At 43.8% G+C, this 21,704-nt stretch overlaps 1 protein-coding gene across 1 annotated transcript in view; it reads left to right on the forward strand.

Moving 5' to 3' along the window:
* LOC138854652 (uncharacterized) overlaps positions 1-21,704 on the forward strand; it is a 65,408-nt gene that overhangs the window by 39,058 nt on the left and 4,646 nt on the right. The window contains exon 4 of the mRNA XM_070099003.1: positions 12,420-12,659. Coding sequence (XP_069955104.1) covers positions 12,420-12,659 — 240 coding nt within the window. The remainder of the gene's footprint in view (positions 1-12,419; positions 12,660-21,704) is intronic.

The raw sequence follows: 21,704 nt of genomic DNA on the forward strand, positions 1-21,704 counted from the left end.
TTATCTGAGACCCGCGTCGGGAGGCACTTGTCTTGTTTACGAACGAATAAAACTCCACCACCTTCATGTAGGCTAAGGGACTGATACCCTATTCTGCTGTCTTTAAATATCATCTCTGTATTGAACTGATAGAGCCATTGGATTTTGAAAAGTCTTTGATTTTAATCAGGAAGAACTGAAGACATATCGAAGCATTCAGATTCGATCCAAGGAAGGCGAGTAGATATCCAGTTTCTTGGATCAAGAGCCTCTCACTAGCATGAAGGCTCCAGTTATTTAAATGCAAATTTATTCCAATCAGAACTAAGCGTTAAACCCACAGGAATGAAAAATTATGCTATACCATTTCGATACTGAGATTTGCAAAATAACACCTACACATTCCACTGCCAATAGCAACATCCTACAGTAAAGTGAAAATTAATTGGGACAGGAGTAAATTTTTGTGATTATCTCACATGTTAGTCTCCAGCTTAAAGTAGTTTGGGTTCTTTTCTTTTCCTAAGAGTTTGCTACTAACTTCCGGCAACCATCCAGCTGTGGTGTTACCATGTGACTCTCGTCAATGCTACAACAGCTGTTGTTCTGCAAGGCTATGCCTGCAAGTGTGCCCCGTGAGTGGATGTGGTTTCTCCAAATCCTCCCCTTCATTTCATGATTACAGCTGAAATTCATAAGGGTTGTTACATATAGGAAGAGTGCAAGTATTGTAGCTCTTAGAAAGCATGTTGATTTGAGTATCAGACATATTGCCAAAAATCTGAGCCTTACAAAGTCAATTGTTGGTGTGGGAAATCAGGGAAATTATCTGATTTCCCAATCATTAGGCCTCCAGTAGGGGAAAATGTGTGGGGAGGTGAGGTAACAGGAGTCGAGATGGGCACCCACGTATGCCTACTTTACATTGTCATATGTCTGTATCCCCTCTTGGTTTGTAAAAGTAGTTTAGTAATCAAGCCTCCATAGGCAAATGTAATACGTGACCTCTTACAAAGTATTTAAGTAGGAGTTAGAGTAATTTAGCTTGATGCTTATGATTACCTTTCACAGTCTACACAAGCTGACAACGGTGGGCATCTGACCATGCCCATAACGGTACACTTACCCACGCCGGGCACCCGGGTTTCAGTCACGAAATTATTATTATAATCAAGGGGAAAGCGCTAAACCCGGAGGATTATACAGCGCCTGGGGGGGGGGGATGTGGAAGGCATTCAGGCTTAATTCGGGGAACTGGAGCACAGATCCAATTCCCTAAATCAAGAACCCCTCACCAACATCAAGGAACCTTCCTTGAGGGGTTCAGTCACGAAAACCCAGTTCACTAGTGACGAGCGTGTGTACGGACTCTGCCTAATTACACTGAAATAGCAACTAGCAAGTCACAGGGTCACTTACCCTACACTAAGCCAGTACAGTGAATTAGTCTGACATTCGTTAACACATAACAAACCGAAGTAAACCCCTCACGGTTTACCACGCAGCAAATCGGCAGCTTCCCACGTGGACAGAGTCAGAAGCAGATCTGTGATGCATACAAAGTAACGGAGGGATTCCTTATTGGAGCGATGTAGACCCCTCACACTCCACGACACATTAACATTGTCATTAAGTGCGCATTTCTTGTATGTTGTGTCGTCTGACCAGTGTGAAGGGGGGTCTTACCACAGCCTCCAGCTCACCAGAGATACAGCAGTACTTGCAACCAGCTTACTACACTGCTCGGTGTAAACTTAAAGGTAAGAATTCAGTTAGCTAGAAATGAGACAGCAGATTTCTGAGCTTATTTCTGCTAATAGTTTGATTTGATCAGATAATCAGACATACACAAATAACCCGCACATAAAAGAGAGAAGCTTACGACGACGCTTCGGTCCGGCTTGGACCATTTACAAAGTCACACTAACCAAAAGTGGAGCAGGGCGGCTATATATAGGCAGGAAGAGGTGGTGGAGCCGTCCTGCTCCACTTCTGGTTAGTGTGACTTTGTAAATGGTCCAGGTCGGACCGAAACGTCGTCGTAAGCTTCTCTCTTTTATGTGCGGGTTATTTGTGTATCGTTCCAGTCACGGTATTGTGCCTTTTTTTGTTATTAATCAGATATATACTCACACATACACCCTGTATTCTACACAGTCAGGTTCTGACGACCCTGATTATTGTGAAGCACTGCATTGAGAAAGATGCAGGAAAAATGCAAGACAACACCTCACAATGACAAGGTTATCATAAGCATTACTATGGATACCAAGAAAATCAGCAAAGATCTACAGAAGGCTCCTTGAAGCTGGCAGAACCGCCAGAAAGCCGGTAAAGAAACAATTATTGACTGCTGCTATGAAGAAGAAACGGCTGCGGTGGACACTTGATCATAAGGGATGGACACCAGATGAACAGAGAAAATTTATATTTTCATATGAGGCTCATTCTGAAGTACAAGGGTATAGATCAGTGGTGATACGAAGCAAATGCGGAATTCTTCATAATGAATACATTCAACAAGTGCCAAAAGACTTACCTAAGAAGCTGTTTTGGGTAGTTGTACTGCTAAAGGCCCTGGACGGCTAGTTATTGTTAAGGGAACAATGAGCAGTGACAAATACAAGGCAATCCTGGCACCTCAACTGCTTCCCATTGTGGATAGAAACTTTGCTGATGGATAAAGCATTTTCCAGCAGGATCTTGCTCCATGCACAATTCCAGAAAAATGCTGACATTCTTTGAAGAGAGTTGGCTAAGCATTCTAGATTGGCCTGGAAATTCTCCTGACCTCAACCCAATTGAGAATCTTTTGGCAATAACCAAACGCAGGATCACGAAATACTGTTAACCTCTGGAGAAGCTAATTGCTGCTGCTTTTAGGACCTGGTACCACGACAGAGAACGTGCCAAACAGTGTTCACTATTAGTCGAATCTATGCCAGTGTGGCAATGACTACCCTTTGCTTTTATTATCAACGGGTAGTCATACCTTTTACTAAATCAGTTATCTATCATATCATTGCCTCTGTATTTTTTAAATAAACATTAATTTTTCAACTGTCTTATTTCATCACTGTCCCAATTAATATGCACACTGCTGTAAGTAGGATGCACGAATTTAAAAATTTCCAAGCTGAGCAGAATTGGCTTTCTAAAGATATCACACGGGAACCAATATCACAAGTGGTGAATATATAATTAGCAGAGGGCGCCTGCATGTGCCAATTGTTCCATAAACTTTCCTTAGTCATGTGTTTCACCAGGATTGGAAACCTGAAGCTGATCACAAAAGGCATCCTGAAGTAATGGTGGAAGTTAATGAAAGAGAACACCGAGACTTACAAAGTCCCGGCTTGGCAATAAAACCGTTCAAAAATATGGTGTTTAAGGGTCCACTAAACTCGTGAAACGTAAAAATGCCATGAAATGCGAGTGTTCAGTCTCTCTCAGTTTTCTGTTTACAGTTTTATTCTATTTAAAACTCTCGTCTATCCTATAAAAAAAAAGATATTTTATTCTGTATTTCTGTTTCCAGGAATTCTAAATTATAATTTTCTTCTATAAAATTGGCAAATTGGCACCTACATAACCCAAATTAGATACATCATTATTATTATAATTAAGGGGAAGCGCTAAACCCGGAGGATTATACAGCGCCTGGGGGGGGGAAGGATGTGGAAGGCATTCAGCCTTAATTCGGGGAACTGGAGCACAGATCCAATTCCCTAAATCAAGAGCCCCTCACCAACATCAAGGAACCTTCCTTGAGGGGGTATTAGATACAAACATACCTCTATTTAAGTTCATTTGACCTTTGACTAGCAACATCTCCATACATCCCTCGTAGTGTAAGTGCTGTACTTCACACCTTCAGAACTCAAGTCTTGCTAGCTGGTTTCCCTAAATTTTCTCCAAAATTGTACCTTTCTCACTCACCAACAGCACTTAAAATCCCCCTCCCCTTATAAAAAAAATATTATTTTCAATCCGATCTTATAGAACGGAGTAAAGAAGCTTCCACACACTTTATGTCTTGATCAAGTTCCATCCTTAACCTAACGTAGTCTCAATAACCGCTTATTATACATGTTGTATCTGAGTTATTACATCTAGCAGATGTGATAACTCAGATTATCACATCTAACACTAGACATCTAGCAGATGTCTAGTGCTAGTGATTGTATCACACCTAGCAGATGTCTAGTGCTAGTGATTGTATCACACCTAGCAGATGTCTAGTGCTAGTGATTGTATCACACCTAGCAGATGTCTAGTGCTAGTGATTGTATCACACCTAGCAGATGTCTAGTGCTAGTGATTGTATCACACCTAGCAGATGTCTAGTGCTAGTGATTGTATCACACCTAGCAGATGTCTAGTGCTAGTGATTGTATCACACCTAGCAGATGTCTAGTGCTAGTGATTGTATCACACCTAGCAGATGTCTAGTGCTAGTGATTGTATCACACCTAGCAGATGTCTAGTGCTAGTGATTGTATCACACCTAGCAGATGTCTAGTGCTAGTGATTGTATCACACCTAGCAGATGTCTAGTGCTAGTGATTGTATCACACCTAGCAGATGTCTAGTGCTAGTGATTGTATCACACCTAGCAGATGTCTAGTGCTAGTGATTGTATCACACCTAGCAGATGTCTAGTGCTAGTGGTTGTATCACACCTAGCAGATGTCTAGTGCTAGTGATTGTATCACACCTAGCAGATGTCTAGTGCTAGTGATTGTATCACACCTAGCAGATGTCTAGTGCTAGTGATTGTATCACACCTAGCAGATGTCTAGTGCTAGTGATTGTATCACACCTAGCAGATGTCTAGTGCTAGTGATTGTATCACACCTAGCAGATGTCTAGTGCTAGTGATTGTATCACACCTAGCAGATGTCTAGTGCTAGTGATTGTATCACACCTAGCAGATGTCTAGTGCTAGTGATTGTATCACACCTAGCAGATGTCTAGTGCTAGTGATTGTATCACACCTAGCAGATGTCTAGTGCTAGTGATTGTATCACACCTAGCAGATGTCTAGTGCTAGTGATTGTATCACACCTAGCAGATGTCTAGTGCTAGTGATTGTATCACACCTAGCAGATGTCTAGTGCTAGTGATTGTATCACACCTAGCAGATGTCTAGTGCTAGTGATTGTATCACACCTAGCAGATGTCTAGTGCTAGTGATTGTATCACACCTAGCAGATGTCTAGTGCTAGTGATTGTATCACACCTAGCAGATGTCTAGTGCTAGTGATTGTATCACACCTAGCAGATGTCTAGTGCTAGTGATTGTATCACACCTAGCAGATGTCTAGTGCTAGTGATTGTATCACACCTAGCAGATGTCTAGTGCTAGTGATTGTATCACACCTAGCAGATGTCTAGTGCTAGTGATTGTATCACACCTAGCAGATGTCTAGTGCTAGTGATTGTATCACACCTAGCAGATGTCTAGTGCTAGTGATTGTATCACACCTAGCAGATGTCTAGTGCTAGTGATTGTATCACACCTAGCAGATGTCTAGTGCTAGTGATTGTATCACACCTAGCAGATGTCTAGTGCTAGTGATTGTATCTACACCTAGCAGATGTCTAGTGCTAGTGATTGTATCATCACACCTAGTAGATGTCTAGTGCTAGTGATTGTATCATCACACCTAGGAGATGTCTAGTGCTAGTGATTGTATCATCACACCTAGCAGATGTCTAGTGCTAGTGATTGTATCATCACACCTAGCAGATGTCTAGTGCTAGTGATTGTATCCTCACATCTATCAGATGTCTAGTGCTAGTGATTGTATCATCACACCTAGTAGATGTCTAGTGCTAGTGATTGTATCATCACACCTAGCAGATGTCTAGTGCTAGTGATTGTATGGTCACACCTAGCAGATGTCTAGTGCTAGTGACTGTATCCTCACATCTATCAGATGACTAGTGCTAGTGATTGTATTACACCTAGCAGATGTTTAGTGCTAGTGGTTGCATCACACCTAGCAGATGTCTAGTGCTAGTGATTGTATCACACCTAGCAGATGTCTAGTGCTAGTGATTGTATCACACCTAGCAGATGTCTAGTGCTAGTGATTGTATCACACCTAGCAGATGTCTAGTGCTAGTGATTGTATCATCACACCTAGCAGATGTCTAGTGCTAGTGATTGTATCACACCTAGCAGATGTCTAGTGCTAGTGATTGTATCATCACACCTAGTAGATGTCTAGTGCTAGTGATTGTATCACACCTAGATGTCTAGTGCTAGTGATTGTATCATCACACCTAGCAGATGTCTAGTGCTAGTGATTGTATGGTCACACCTAGCAGATGTCTAGTGCTAGTGATTGTATCCTCACATCTATCAGATGTCTAGTGCTAGTGATTGTATTACACCTAGCAGATGTTTAGTGCTAGTGGTTGCATCACACCTAGCAGATGTCTAGTGCTAGTGATTGTATCACACCTAGCAGATGTCTAGTGCTAGTGATTGTATCACACCTAGCAGATGTCTAGTGCTAGTGATTGTATCACACCTAGCAGATGTCTAGTGCTAGTGATTGTATCACACCTAGCAGATGTCTAGTGCTAGTGATTGTATCACACCTAGCAGATGTCTAGTGCTAGTGATTGTATTCACACCTAGCAGATGTCTAGTGCTAGTGGTTGTATCACACCTAGCAGATGTCTAGTGCTAGTGATTGTATCACACCTAGCAGATGTCTAGTGCTAGTGATTGTATCACACCTAGCAGATGTCTAGTGCTAGTGATTGTATCACACCTAGCAGATGTCTAGTGCTAGTGATTGTATCACACCTAGCAGATGTCTAGTGCTAGTGATTGTATCACACCTAGCAGATGTCTAGTGCTAGTGATTGTATCCTCACATCTATCAGATGTCTAGTGCTAGTGATTGTATCATCACACCTAGTAGATGTCTAGTGCTAGTGATTGTATCATCACACCTAGGAGATGTCTAGTGCTAGTGATTGTATCATCACACCTAGCAGATGTCTAGTGCTAGTGATTGTATCGTCACATCTATCAGATGACTAGTGCTAGTGATTGTATTACACCTAGCAGATGTTCAGTGCTAGTGGTTGCATCACACCTAGCAGATGTCTAGTGCTAGTGGTTGTATCACACCTAGCAGATGTCTAGTGCTAGTGATTGTATTACACCTAGCAGATGTCTAGTGCTAGTGATTGTATCACACCTAGCAGATGTCTAGTGCTAGTGATTGTATCACACCTAGCAGATGTCTAGTGCTAGTGATTGTATCACACCTAGCAGATGTCTAGTGCTAGTGATTGTATCACACCTAGCAGATGTCTAGTGCTAGTGATTGTATCACACCTAGCAGATGTCTAGTGCTAGTGATTGTATCACACCTAGCAGATGTCTAGTGCTAGTGATTGTATCACACCTAGCAGATGTCTAGTGCTAGTGATTGTATCACACCTAGCAGATGTCTAGTGCTAGTGATTGTATCACACCTAGCAGATGTCTAGTGCTAGTGATTGTATCACACCTAGCAGATGTCTAGTGCTAGTGATTGTATCACACCTAGCAGATGTCTAGTGCTAGTGATTGTATCACACAGCTATCAGATGTCTAGTGCTAGTGATTGTATCATCACACCTAGATGTCTAGTGCTAGTGATTGTATCACACCTAGATGTCTAGTGCTAGTGATTGTATCACACCTAGCAGATGTCTAGTGCTAGTGATTGTATCATCACACATAGCAGATGTCTAGTGCTAGTGATTGTATCACACCTAGCAGATGTCTAGTGCTAGTGATTGTATCATCACACCTAGCAGATGTCTAGTGCTAGTGATTGTATCATCACACCTAGCAGATGTCTAGTGCTAGTGATTGTATCCTCACATCTATCAGATGTCTAGTGCTAGTGATTGTATCATCACACCTAGTAGATGTCTAGTGCTAGTGATTGTATCATCACACCTAGCAGATGTCTAGTGCTAGTGATTGTATGGTCACACCTAGCAGATGTCTAGTGCTAGTGACTGTATCCTCACATCTATCAGATGACTAGTGCTAGTGATTGTATTACACCTAGCAGATGTTTAGTGCTAGTGGTTGCATCACACCTAGCAGATGTCTAGTGCTAGTGATTGTATCACACCTAGCAGATGTCTAGTGCTAGTGATTGTATCACACCTAGCAGATGTCTAGTGCTAGTGATTGTATCACACCTAGCAGATGTCTAGTGCTAGTGATTGTATCATCACACCTAGCAGATGTCTAGTGCTAGTGATTGTATCACACCTAGCAGATGTCTAGTGCTAGTGATTGTATCCTCACATCTATCAGATGTCTAGTGCTAGTGATTGTATCATCACACCTAGTAGATGTCTAGTGCTAGTGATTGTATCATCACACCTAGTAGATGTCTAGTGCTAGTGATTGTATCATCACACCTAGCAGATGTCTAGTGCTAGTGATTGTATCGTCACATCTATCAGATGACTAGTGCTAGTGATTGTATTACACCTAGCAGATGTTCAGTGCTAGTGGTTGCATCACACCTAGCAGATGTCTAGTGCTAGTGGTTGTATCACACCTAGCAGATGTCTAGTGCTAGTGGTTGTATTACACCTAGCAGATGTCTAGTGTTAGTGGTTGTATCACACCTAGCAGATGTCTAGTGCTAGTGGCTGTATCACACCTAGCAGATGTCTAGTGCTAGTGATTGTATCACACCTAGCAGATGTCTAGTGCTAGTGATTGTATCACACCTAGCAGATGTCTAGTGCTAGTGATTGTATCACACCTAGCAGATGTCTAGTGCTAGTGATTGTATCACACCTAGCAGATGTCTAGTGCTAGTGATTGTATCACACCTAGCAGATGTCTAGTGCTAGTGATTGTATCACACCTAGCAGATGTCTAGTGCTAGTGATTGTATCACACCTAGCAGATGTCTAGTGCTAGTGATTGTATCACACCTAGCAGATGTCTAGTGCTAGTGATTGTGTCACACCTAGCAGATGTCTAGTGCTAGTGATTGTATCCTCACAGCTATCAGATGTCTAGTGCTAGTGATTGTATCATCACACCTAGATGTCTAGTGCTAGTGATTGTATCACACCTAGATGTCTAGTGCTAGTGATTGTATCACACCTAGCAGATGTCTAGTGCTAGTGATTGTATCATCACACATAGCAGATGTCTAGTGCTAGTGATTGTATCCTCACATCTATCAGATGTCTAGTGCTAGTGATTGTATCATCACACCTAGTAGATGTCTAGTGCTAGTGATTGTATCATCACACCTAGCAGATGTCTAGTGCTAGTGATTGTATGGTCACACCTAGCAGATGTCTAGTGCTAGTGACTGTATCCTCACATCTATCAGATGACTAGTGCTAGTGATTGTATTACACCTAGCAGATGTTTAGTGCTAGTGGTTGCATCACACCTAGCAGATGTCTAGTGCTAGTGATTGTATCACACCTAGCAGATGTCTAGTGCTAGTGATTGTATCACACCTAGCAGATGTCTAGTGCTAGTGATTGTATCACACCTAGTAGATGTCTAGTGCTAGTGATTGTATCACACCTAGCAGATGTCTAGTGCTAGTGATTGTATCACACCTAGCAGATGTCTAGTGCTAGTGATTGTATCACACCTAGCAGATGTCTAGTGCTAGTGATTGTATCATCACACCTAGCAGATGTCTAGTGCTAGTGATTGTATCATCACACCTAGCAGATGTCTAGTGCTAGTGATTGTATCCTCACATCTATCAGATGTCTAGTGCTAGTGATTGTATCATCACACCTAGTAGATGTCTAGTGCTAGTGATTGTATCATCACACCTAGCAGATGTCTAGTGCTAGTGATTGTATGGTCACACCTAGCAGATGTCTAGTGCTAGTGACTGTATCCTCACATCTATCAGATGACTAGTGCTAGTGATTGTATTACACCTAGCAGATGTTTAGTGCTAGTGGTTGCATCACACCTAGCAGATGTCTAGTGCTAGTGATTGTATCACACCTAGCAGATGTCTAGTGCTAGTGATTGTATCACACCTAGCAGATGTCTAGTGCTAGTGATTGTATCACACCTAGCAGATGTCTAGTGCTAGTGATTGTATCATCACACCTAGCAGATGTCTAGTGCTAGTGATTGTATCACACCTAGCAGATGTCTAGTGCTAGTGATTGTATCCTCACATCTATCAGATGTCTAGTGCTAGTGATTGTATCATCACACCTAGTAGATGTCTAGTGCTAGTGATTGTATCATCACACCTAGTAGATGTCTAGTGCTAGTGATTGTATCATCACACCTAGCAGATGTCTAGTGCTAGTGATTGTATCGTCACATCTATCAGATGACTAGTGCTAGTGATTGTATTACACCTAGCAGATGTTCAGTGCTAGTGGTTGCATCACACCTAGCAGATGTCTAGTGCTAGTGGTTGTATCACACCTAGCAGATGTCTAGTGCTAGTGGTTGTATTACACCTAGCAGATGTCTAGTGTTAGTGGTTGTATCACACCTAGCAGATGTCTAGTGCTAGTGGCTGTATCACACCTAGCAGATGTCTAGTGCTAGTGATTGTATCACACCTAGCAGATGTCTAGTGCTAGTGATTGTATCACACCTAGCAGATGTCTAGTGCTAGTGATTGTATCACACCTAGCAGATGTCTAGTGCTAGTGATTGTATCACACCTAGCAGATGTCTAGTGCTAGTGATTGTATCACACCTAGCAGATGTCTAGTGCTAGTGATTGTATCACACCTAGCAGATGTCTAGTGCTAGTGATTGTATCACACCTAGCAGATGTCTAGTGCTAGTGATTGTATCACACCTAGCAGATGTCTAGTGCTAGTGATTGTGTCACACCTAGCAGATGTCTAGTGCTAGTGATTGTATCCTCACAGCTATCAGATGTCTAGTGCTAGTGATTGTATCACACCTAGATGTCTAGTGCTAGTGATTGTATCACACCTAGATGTCTAGTGCTAGTGATTGTATCACACCTAGCAGATGTCTAGTGCTAGTGATTGTATCACACCTAGTAGATGTCTAGTGCTAGTGATTGTATCACACCTAGCAGATGTCTAGTGCTAGTGATTGTATCACACCTAGCAGATGTCTAGTGCTAGTGATTGTATCACACCTAGCAGATGTCTAGTGCTAGTGATTGTATCATCACATCTATCAGATGTCTAGTGCTAGTGATTGTATCATCACACCTAGTAGATGTCTAGTGCTAGTGATTGTATCATCACACCTAGCAGATGTCTAGTGCTAGTGATTGTATGGTCACACCTAGCAGATGTCTAGTGCTAGTGACTGTATCCTCACATCTATCAGATGACTAGTGCTAGTGATTGTATTACACCTAGCAGATGTTTAGTGCTAGTGGTTGCATCACACCTAGCAGATGTCTAGTGCTAGTGATTGTATCACACCTAGCAGATGTCTAGTGCTAGTGATTGTATCACACCTAGCAGATGTCTAGTGCTAGTGATTGTATCACACCTAGCAGATGTCTAGTGCTAGTGATTGTATCATCACACCTAGCAGATGTCTAGTGCTAGTGATTGTATCACACCTAGCAGATGTCTAGTGCTAGTGATTGTATCCTCACATCTATCAGATGTCTAGTGCTAGTGATTGTATCATCACACCTAGTAGATGTCTAGTGCTAGTGATTGTATCATCACACCTAGTAGATGTCTAGTGCTAGTGATTGTATCATCACACCTAGCAGATGTCTAGTGCTAGTGATTGTATCGTCACATCTATCAGATGACTAGTGCTAGTGATTGTATTACACCTAGCAGATGTTCAGTGCTAGTGGTTGCATCACACCTAGCAGATGTCTAGTGCTAGTGGTTGTATCACACCTAGCAGATGTCTAGTGCTAGTGGTTGTATTACACCTAGCAGATGTCTAGTGTTAGTGGTTGTATCACACCTAGCAGATGTCTAGTGCTAGTGGCTGTATCACACCTAGCAGATGTCTAGTGCTAGTGGTTGTATTACACCTAGCAGGTGTCTAGTGCTAGTGGTTGTATCATCACACCTAGCAGATGTCTAGTGCTAGTGGTTGTATTACACCTAGCAGATGTGTAGTTCTAGTGGTTGTATCACATCCAGCAGTCGTCTAGTGCTAGTATCACACCTAACAAATGTCAAGTGCTAGTATGACACCTAGCAGATGTCTAGTGCTAGTGCTTGTATCACACCTAGTAGATGTCTAGTGCTAGTGATTTCATCATCACACCTAGCATATGCCTAACGCTATTGGTTAATGTAAGGCGAACCTTTGGAAAAACACACACAAATGCAGCATAATGCAATCCTTATTGACCGTATTATGCTGCGTCTTTTACCATCATGTCCGTATGTTATACCATTTATCTCCAAGACGAACTGTTTTTCAGGTGAGCGAGCGAGAGCAAGCAGCCGTGGAGGAATGGCTGGCGTCTAGCAAAAGCTTCCACGTCATGAGGGACCATCCCAACCATGACAAGGAAATCTCGGCCAGCTTGTGGGGGGCTCGCTGGGATCAACCTCCTCGCTACCAACGCAAGAATGCCCAATTCCTCACCGTGGTCAGGGACGTTATGCTCAAGGATGCTGCGGACAAGATCAACTATGGAAAAGATCAGATGATCTTAGCAGTGAGTACATTCTCTAATGGTTTCTCACTTTGTGTCGACATAAGCGGTAGGATCCACTAAGAGGACTGTGGACTCGTAAAGTACAAGAAAATACTTGGCTGTTTGAAAACATCTGAAGTGATTTTTTCCCCAAGATTAGTTATAGAAAGATAATGCGAAAGATAATGGTGTAGATTAATATAGAATCAAGGCATAAGAGTACGTATACATAAAACGCTTGAGAGTACGTATATATAAAACGCTTGAGAGTACGTATATATAAAAGGCTTAAGATTACGAATATATAAAAAAGCTTAGAGAGTTTTAGATAATATGTCACATTCGAGGGAGGGAATATTAGGGGAGAATGTATTTAGATATTTGGAAGTGAAGGAGCCTACATAAAGGTCTATGAAAGATGAGGTGAACCACAGAAGAGGTGAAGGGAAGGTGGGAGCGATAAAGCTGGAGTGTTGAGACGTGTGGAAAACAAAAAATTTACCTATAGAGACAAAGGGGGAAATTTATCAGTGTGTTGCTGTACCATTACTTTTATAAGGGTGTGAGGAATAAAATCTAAACGTTGCTTGATGCAAGGACCTGGAGACAATGGATATGTCTTATTTGAGAGCAATGTGTGATGGTAATATTACACATTGAAGTTGGAGCGTATAAATTAGAAGACGGTGTAGGTTTTTCAAAAATATAAATTGGAGGGCTGAGGAGGGCTTATGAGGTGGTTCGGGCAATTAGAGAAGATGAAGCTGTTTAGGATGAGTAAGAGCGTGTATAAATTTACGTTGGAAAGCAGGAGGTGTAGTGTTGGAGTAAGGGGGGGGTAAAGGAAGATTAGAGAGTGAGGGGCTTGATCATCCAGCACGTTTGTGGGAGAGTTTCAGTGTTTGTACATAAGAACATAAAGAAGGAACACTGCATCAGGCCTACTGGCCTGTGCGAGGCGGGTCCCATTCTCCCACCGGCTTTGAAATATTGTAGCATGAGCAAGGTTACATATATGAGGGATTCAGGGCAAACTGGTTAGAAGGATTCGAGTCCTCGAGGTGGGAATGTGCCTCTTCTCTGAAGGAGAGTTGGGGATGATGCAGTACAGTAGATCCTATTAATCATTTTCCCTTATCTGTCCAGGCAGCTACTGAGTAATATCTATTTATACAAGGTATACAGGCCTGACATCAGTGATATACTACTATATAGAAAGCCGCTTGTTATGCAGAGCATTTCAGGCATATTAGGCCAGTGCCAGGATGCAACCCACACCTGTCCATGTTTCCATGACTCATGAGATCTTAGTAAGACGATTGTCATCAAGCCACGGTACGAGGGGGGTTTTAAGACTCACCCGCCGTGGGTTTTAATCCTTCCCGTTTTGTGGTAAGGTGTTGCCTTCAGTAGTAAACAAACTTTTACTGATTATTAAAGAGGGTGAACTAAGATATTTACGAGCCATGTTTGCCTAAGATGGAAGAACTATCATATTTTCTTTCCGCCATTCTAGGGGGGACTTCTGTCTCCAGGCAATATCAGTGCCAAATATCTGTTTTTGTTTTATGTTTGTGGCAATACAAACAGCAGCGCATTTTTTGGATGTTGCTTTTTCTGAGGCAGACAACTTCGACGCGTTGTTGTTGTTGTGGACGCTGGCTACTGTGTCTCCACTCACGAGGTTCTTCTATCCCTGTTACATCACTTTGCCTTCAAACGACTCGTTGCTGCTTCATAATGGTATGCTATATTGATAAACAGAGTGAGATATGTGCTACGGATATAAACACCGAACACCTCTCATGGCAGAGGGACTGTCTACCTTAAAACTGCTTCTTCAAGGCTAATGGAAGGAGTGCAACGTCTTTACCTCTCCACTGCTTCTGCGATCTCTCTATTTAGTCACTTCTGTATTCGAGGACCGAATTTTCAATAGGATATATATATGAAGTCTTTCATTGGGCCTCCTGCAACATGATGTCCAACGGAGGAAATAAATGGTATAAAATACCGACACAATGGCAATATAAACACAAATGCAGTATAATGTGATCCTTTATTGACTACGTTTCGCCCACCCAGTGGGCTTTTTCAAGTCACAAACAGAACTACCTGGGGTGGAAGGAACGCGAGTATTTATAGTCCGGCTGAGGTCAGGTGAAGAATGCTGCATCTGATGATGTACCGAGTTGGGTTGTAGAGTCTAAAAACTTGGGTAGCTTGGAAAGGAGACTGGACAAGTTTGTGAGCAGACCTTCTACAGTGTTCTTATGTGGGATAGCGATGAAGAAGTTTCTTGGCAAGTGGTTCAGCTATGTTATAGAAGCCACTATTCTGGTTGAAGTTGTCGGATATAGAAATAAGTGATGATTCCAGGATTCTTCGGTATTGAGTGTTGTCTTCTGTGGCGATAAGTCTTGAGTTTCTGTAGTTTATCAAGTGGTTGTGTGAATTACGGTGTTGTACGCAGGCATTCCTTGTGTCGTCAGACCTGCTTGCGTATTGGTGTTCTGAAATACGTGTTTGGAGGTCCCTTGATGTTTCGCCCACGTATAACTTGTTGCAGTCATTACAAGGGATTATGTATACCCCTGCAGAGGATGGAGGCTTGTCCTGCCTACTACTGGTGATGTCCTTGATGGTCGTGGTTGTGGAGGTAGATACTTGGAATGATGTTTTGGCAAAGATGTTGGAAACATGTTTGGCAATGGAGTTGGTGGGAAGGACTATGTATCTCTTCTCGGCAGTGTCTTCTCTGGGTGTGTTGAAGATGTTTAGTGCTCGCCGTCTGCAGTCTCTGATGAAGTGACGAGGATAGTGGAGTTTGGAAAATACCTGTTCAATTATAGTGCATTCTTCCTCAAGGAACTCGTTGCTGCAGATTCTGAGTGCACGCAGGAAGAAGCCTATAATTACACCACGTTTGGTTTTGGTGTCGTGGTGAGAGTAGAAGTGGAGAAGATCGTTTTGGTTGGTGGGTTTTCGATAGACTTTAAAACGAAGTTCGTGGTCAGCTTTGCAGAGTAGAACATCAAGGAAAGGAAGAGTGTTGTCGACCTCTTCTTCAAGTGTGAACTGGATTGAAGGCTCGACCTGGTTGAGCTTGTCTTGGAGAGCTTGAACGTTGAAGCGTTTAGGAGTTATGAGGAGAATGTCGTCAACATAACGGAGCCAGGTGACAGACGAAGGAATAATGGTGGAGAAACGTTCGGCTTCTAGATGTTCCATGTATAGGTTCGCTAGGACTGCACTGAGTGGCGAACCCATGGGTAGTCCAAAAGTCTGCTGAAAGAGGTGATTTTCAAAAGAGAAACACGTAAAGCCAACACATAGTTCAACCAGGTCGATGAAGTCGCTGGCTGGAATGGGAAGATCAAGTGAATCGTCAATTTTCTTGCGCAAGAGATCGATGGCTTGTTTAGTAGGTACTTTAGTGAATAGGGAAGTCACGTCAAGGCTGGAAAGTTTCTTGTTCCTGATGTTGATGTTGCGAATGCGATTGAGAAGATCACCTGAGTGTTTGAGATGTGCTGGACTGATAGTGCCCAAGAGTTTCGAGAGGTGTTTGGCGAGAATTCCTGAGAGCTTGTGGGGAGCACTGCCTATTCCCGAGGATATGGGCCTCAGTGGGATACCAGGCTTGTGAGTCTTTGGCAGGCCGTACATTCTGGCAGGTCTGGGGTTGCTGGGCATGGTGTGCAGAAGTTTCTTCCCTTGTTCTGAGCTCCTCAGAATGCGGCGAGTCCTTTGAAGAAAAGTTTTAGTAAGGTTGTCCACTTGGTTAGTTCTGAGAGGTTTGTAGGTATCTGGGTCATTAAGTAGATTGAGCATTTTGTTCCTGTAATCGTCAGTGTTCATGATAACAACACCACCTCCTTTATCAGCGGTGGTGACCCTGATGGTCGTGTCTTCTGCTAAACCTTTGAGTGCATTGATGTAACGTCGGGGTATGACTGGGGAGCTGCGTGTTGAGATGGCTGCTGAGATGATGCCTTGAAGATAGCCTTTTTGGAAGTCGGAGTCATTGTGTCTGTAGTTTTTGGCGATGAAATTGAGGTCTTGTTTTGGTTTCGTAATTCCTGTTGCGAATTTGAGGCCTAAGCTGAGGGCTTCAGTTTCTGTGGTTGACAGTGGACGAGATGAAAGATTTTGAATAATTTCAGGTCTTCCTAAACTTTTCCAATTACTATTATCGCAGAGTGTTTGTAGTTTCCTAGTAAGTCTGATCTTCTGTTGAACATTCGCTGTGGTAACTCTGCTGCGAATGATTTCGGCGGTGCGTCTGTTCATGTTGCCCCGGAGTGTTGTGCCTAGTGTTCTGGCTTGGAGAAAAGCTTCCTTTGTAGCATTGTTTAAGTCATCTGCACACTCTTCAAGGTAGGTCCGAGCTGTAGCGGAGAAAGGTGGTTTGATGTTGGCAATTTGAGGAGGAGTAGATCTTGGTAAGACCATTTCTTGGATGCAGTCACGAAGAAAATTGTGTCTGTTGTGAAGTGAGTAAGCTTTTAGGAGAAGGTCCAGGTATTCTCTGTGTGAAGGATCCATTTCTACTGCAGTGTTTGACACGATGGAAATAAATGGTATAAAATACCGACACAATGGCAATATGAACACAAATGCAGTATAATGTGATCCTTTATTGACTACGTTTCGCCCACCCAGTGGGCTTTTTCAAGTCACAAACAGAACTACCTGGGGTGGAAGGAACGCGAGTATTTATAGTCCGGCTGAGGTCAGGTGAAGAATGCTGCATCTGATGATGTACCGAGTTGGGTTGTAGAGTCTAAAAACTTGGGTAGCTTGGAAAGGAGACTGGACAAGTTTGTGAGCAGACCTTCTACAGTGTTCTTATGTGGGATAGCGATGAAGAAGTTTCTTGGCAAGTGGTTCAGCTATGTTATAGAAGCCACTATTCTGGTTCTCAATCGCATTCGCAACATCAACATCAGGAACAAGAAACTTTCCAGCCTTGACGTGACTTCCCTATTCACTAAAGTACCTACTAAACAAGCCATCGATCTCTTGCGCAAGAAAATTGACGATTCACTTGATCTTCCCATTCCAGCCAGCGACTTCATCGACCTGGTTGAACTATGTGTTGGCTTTACGTGTTTCTCTTTTGAAAATCACCTCTTTCAGCAGACTTTTGGACTACCCATGGGTTCGCCACTCAGTGCAGTCCTAGCGAACCTATACATGGAACATCTAGAAGCCGAACGTTTCTCCACCATTATTCCTTCGTCTGTCACCTGGCTCCGTTATGTTGACGACATTCTCCTCATAACTCCTAAACGCTTCAACGTTCAAGCTCTCCAAGACAAGCTCAACCAGGTCGAGCCTTCAATCCAGTTCACACTTGAAGAAGAGGTCGACAACACTCTTCCTTTCCTTGATGTTCTACTCTGCAAAGCTGACCACGAACTTCGTTTTAAAGCAGCGCGTTTCAAACGTACTGCACGAGCACAAGCAGGAGACCACCAAGGCACGCATTTCTGAGAATGCCTGCCCGAAGTTTGGGGTATAGAATGAGAAGCTGCGGTGAAAACGGAGGACGAGAAGAGGTGTAAAAGCTCATCGATGGAGGACGAAGAAGGAACCTCTTTAAAAACAGTTAGGTGTGAGTAAAGGTTCCAATTTGCCCGATCAAATTGCCAGCGTGGGGTGCGAAGAGGTGGCGAATATGAAGGGGAAGTAAGAATGATTGGGAAATGATCGCTGTCATGTAAGTCTGGGAGAACAGACCAAGTGAAGTCTAATGTGGCGGAGGAAGAGCAGACTGAGAGATCGATGCAAGAGAGAGTATGAGTCCGAGGATCAAAATGGGTGTGAGTACCTGTATTTAGAACATGGAGGGGGTGGGTGGTAAGAAAAGCCTCTAACTGAATTCCACGGGAATCACAGTGAGACCCCCCCCCAGAGGAAATGGTGGGCATTAAAATCACCAAGTAACAGAATCGGTGGCGGTAATGACGAAACAAGAAAGGCAATATCCGGAATAGATAATGCCCGAGAAGGAGAGAGATATGAAGAACAGTGCGTATACCACCTATGTAAGTGGATACGGGCTGCTGTGTAATGCAGCGAAGTATGAACAAATAGCTGATGGTACGGAATATCAGTGCGTAGAAGAAGGGCACTTTCATTAAAGGTCCCATCAGGAAAAGGGTCTGAAGAATACAATAAATTATAGCCTGAGATGGGAGAAATAACAGCAGAGTGTAATTTTGGTTCCTGTAAGCAAACACCAACAGGGGCAAACTGGGAGAGTAACATCTGAAGCTCACCCCGATTACCCCTGAGGATGCGTATATTCCACTGTAAATAGGCCATGATTGGCAATGATAAAGATACTTGAAATCCGCAGGTGAGGGTTCCTACGGACTAGAGAGGTTAGAAAAGTCCACATGCGGAGGCAGTGGAAAACGTTCAAGCAGCGAAGGAACGGTGCGCTGTGAAGAAAGGAGTTGCGCAGATGGAGCAGAGGAGAGAGAAAGAGCGGAAGGTGGATCAGTGTCCATTGATGGTTTGGTCTCTGCAATATATTCAGAGATTGCTTCAAGTGTTTCGGAATTCAGAGACGTCGTATGGGAGACAATATTGGAAATGGTAGGGGGAGGATGAGTAAAGATTGGAACTGTATTGGACTGTACTAAGGTAAGGGGGGGCAAAAGGGTGGAGGGAACTGGAGAAGCATGGCAGGGGACAGAAGAGGCAGAAACCTGGGAGGTGGCAGAAGATACAGTACGAGGAGGAGGGTGAACCTCAACACTTGTAACTGAGCCAGTGAGAGGGGGAGAACCAGGGGCAGAGACAGGGAGGGTAAAATGAGGAGGTGGAAGATGGGTAGGAGGTGTTAACGGACCTTTTTTTGACTTTTGAGAAGTAGAGGGACGATTGGGAGGAGGTGTCGTACGAGGTCTCGTCGATACTGAGGCTTGTGAGAGAGAACACGAAGAAGCGAGATCAGACTGAGGCGTTGAAGTAGAGACGTCTGAGCCGAGGACAGCAAAAGGATTAGATACAGGAGTGACTATGGGAGAGGTAACCACAGAGGTGGGTGTAGAAGATGGGATACCAGAAGTGGGGGGACGTTTTGAAACACGGGAATAAGAAACACGTGGGAGTCTCCCTTGGAGGCGGAGATGAGAAACTGCCATGGCATAAGGGAGACCTTCTGTCTCTTTGAGGTAACGGATTTCCCGCTCGTTTAAATAGACTTGACAACGGCGAGAGTACGAAGGGTGAGTCTCATGACAGTTAAGGCAAGAGGGAGATCGATTGCAAGACATATTAGAATGGTCATCGGCACCACAGACTGGGCATTCGGCAATAGATCTGCAATATTTCGCTGGATGGCCAAATCGCCAGCAATTTCTACACTGTTGTGGTGTAGGGATCACCTTTCGAACTTGTAACCGATGTCCTATATAAACTGAGGATGGGAGTTCTCGGCTGTCAAAAGTTAAACGAGCCACATTGCTAGGGTATCGTCTCCGCCCGCGGGCAGGAAGAACCTAAGTGTCTACCTTGAGGATTGGGAGATCTTGGAGTTCCAGCTGTTCTAGAATGTCAGTGCCACATGTCTGGAAATTTTGTTGAACTATGGTATGGGGCAGAATGACGGTACCACTACAAGAATTGAGGGAATGATGTTTTTCAAGAGTGACAGGAACAGTATCGATATGGGAAAGACGAGAGAGCTCATGAGCCTGGGTAGCATTCTGTACGGTGATGATGCGCATACCGCTCTTAAGAGCATGAAAAGAAATATCTTTACCAACATGGCGTAGGAGTGCCTTGCCAATACTGTGGTCAGAAAGATAGGCAGTAGAGGAAGTCGGTCGTAAAGTGAAGAATTTAGTCCATTGTTCAGTCTGAAACTGAGCGTGGAAAGGTAGTGAAGGACGTGTCGATCGTTTGAGAAGAACGAGAAGGTGGAGAAGTATCATCAGCAGGTAATTGTCGTTGTCGTTTAGGCGTGGGACCAGAGTTGGTCCGACGTGGAACGGGTCGGCGATTTGAAAATTGCCGCACCGTAGAGGGAGAGGCCGGAAGCATAGTCAGAGGAGAGCGAAGGTCCGATAAATCGAAGGAGTCAGTCGAGGCCTCAGTACCTGAAGCGGGTGAGAAAACAGCACCGGCAAGAGGTACAGAGGCATGAGGAGTGTCTGAAGAGTGGTCCAAAGACGAGGCGGGGTCAGAACGGGGTGCGGTATCAAGAAGGGGCCCGGGGGTAGTAGGTTCATGGACTAGGGCTGCCATGGTTAGGTTACTTCTTTCTTTTTGTTTTTAAGAAAAAAAAGAAAGAAGAAAAGAAAATAAAAATAAAAAAAAGAATAAAAAAAGGGGGGACCGGGGAGGGATAGTTCCTAGGAGGAATGAAAGGGCCAGAAATCTCCCTCCGCGCCCAAGAGGACCTCAGCACCGCAAGTAGTGCAGATGCAGCATGGAACCCGTGCCATACCCTACCCATCATGCTAGTAAACTAACAATCCGGGATAGCAACCTCACATCTGCCGAGCTACCTCGGTGGACAAAAGAGAGGGCGGCCGGATATCCACCACAAAGCATACCTCCTTCGGCCACCACCCCCGGAATCTGAAAGGTGGCTTCCAGAGATACACCTGTCGCCCGAAAGACACCCAAAGCTACTCTGGGATACCGGAGAGGGATCAGGACATCCCCAGGCAATCCAGATTCCACGGCAAACTACGCCACTGCCAAGAACCTCAATGGAATGGGATGGACCCCGGTATCCTTTCCCCTACCTAGGAACTAGCGCGCCTGTGGGAGAAATCCCAAAGGCCAAAAAGAGGAAGGGCAAAAGGGAGGGGTGGGGAGGAGGAGGAGGAAAGGAAAAAGGAGAGGATGGGGAGGATGGGATAGGGGAGGGGAGATTGGGGGGTAATTAGGTTCGGTCTGAGGAAGAAGACCAACAGGTCTAATTCCTCAGACCAAGAGTCTCTTCACCACGCCAAGGACCCCCCCTTGAAGAGGAATAGATTAGATAAATACGTGAGAAGAGGGGCGGATTTGAGAAGAAACTGTCTCGTACAGCCTAGT

The sequence above is a fragment of the Cherax quadricarinatus genome, chromosome 66 (genome assembly GCF_038502225.1).
Source record: "Cherax quadricarinatus isolate ZL_2023a chromosome 66, ASM3850222v1, whole genome shotgun sequence".
NCBI lineage: Eukaryota > Metazoa > Arthropoda > Malacostraca > Decapoda > Parastacidae > Cherax > Cherax quadricarinatus.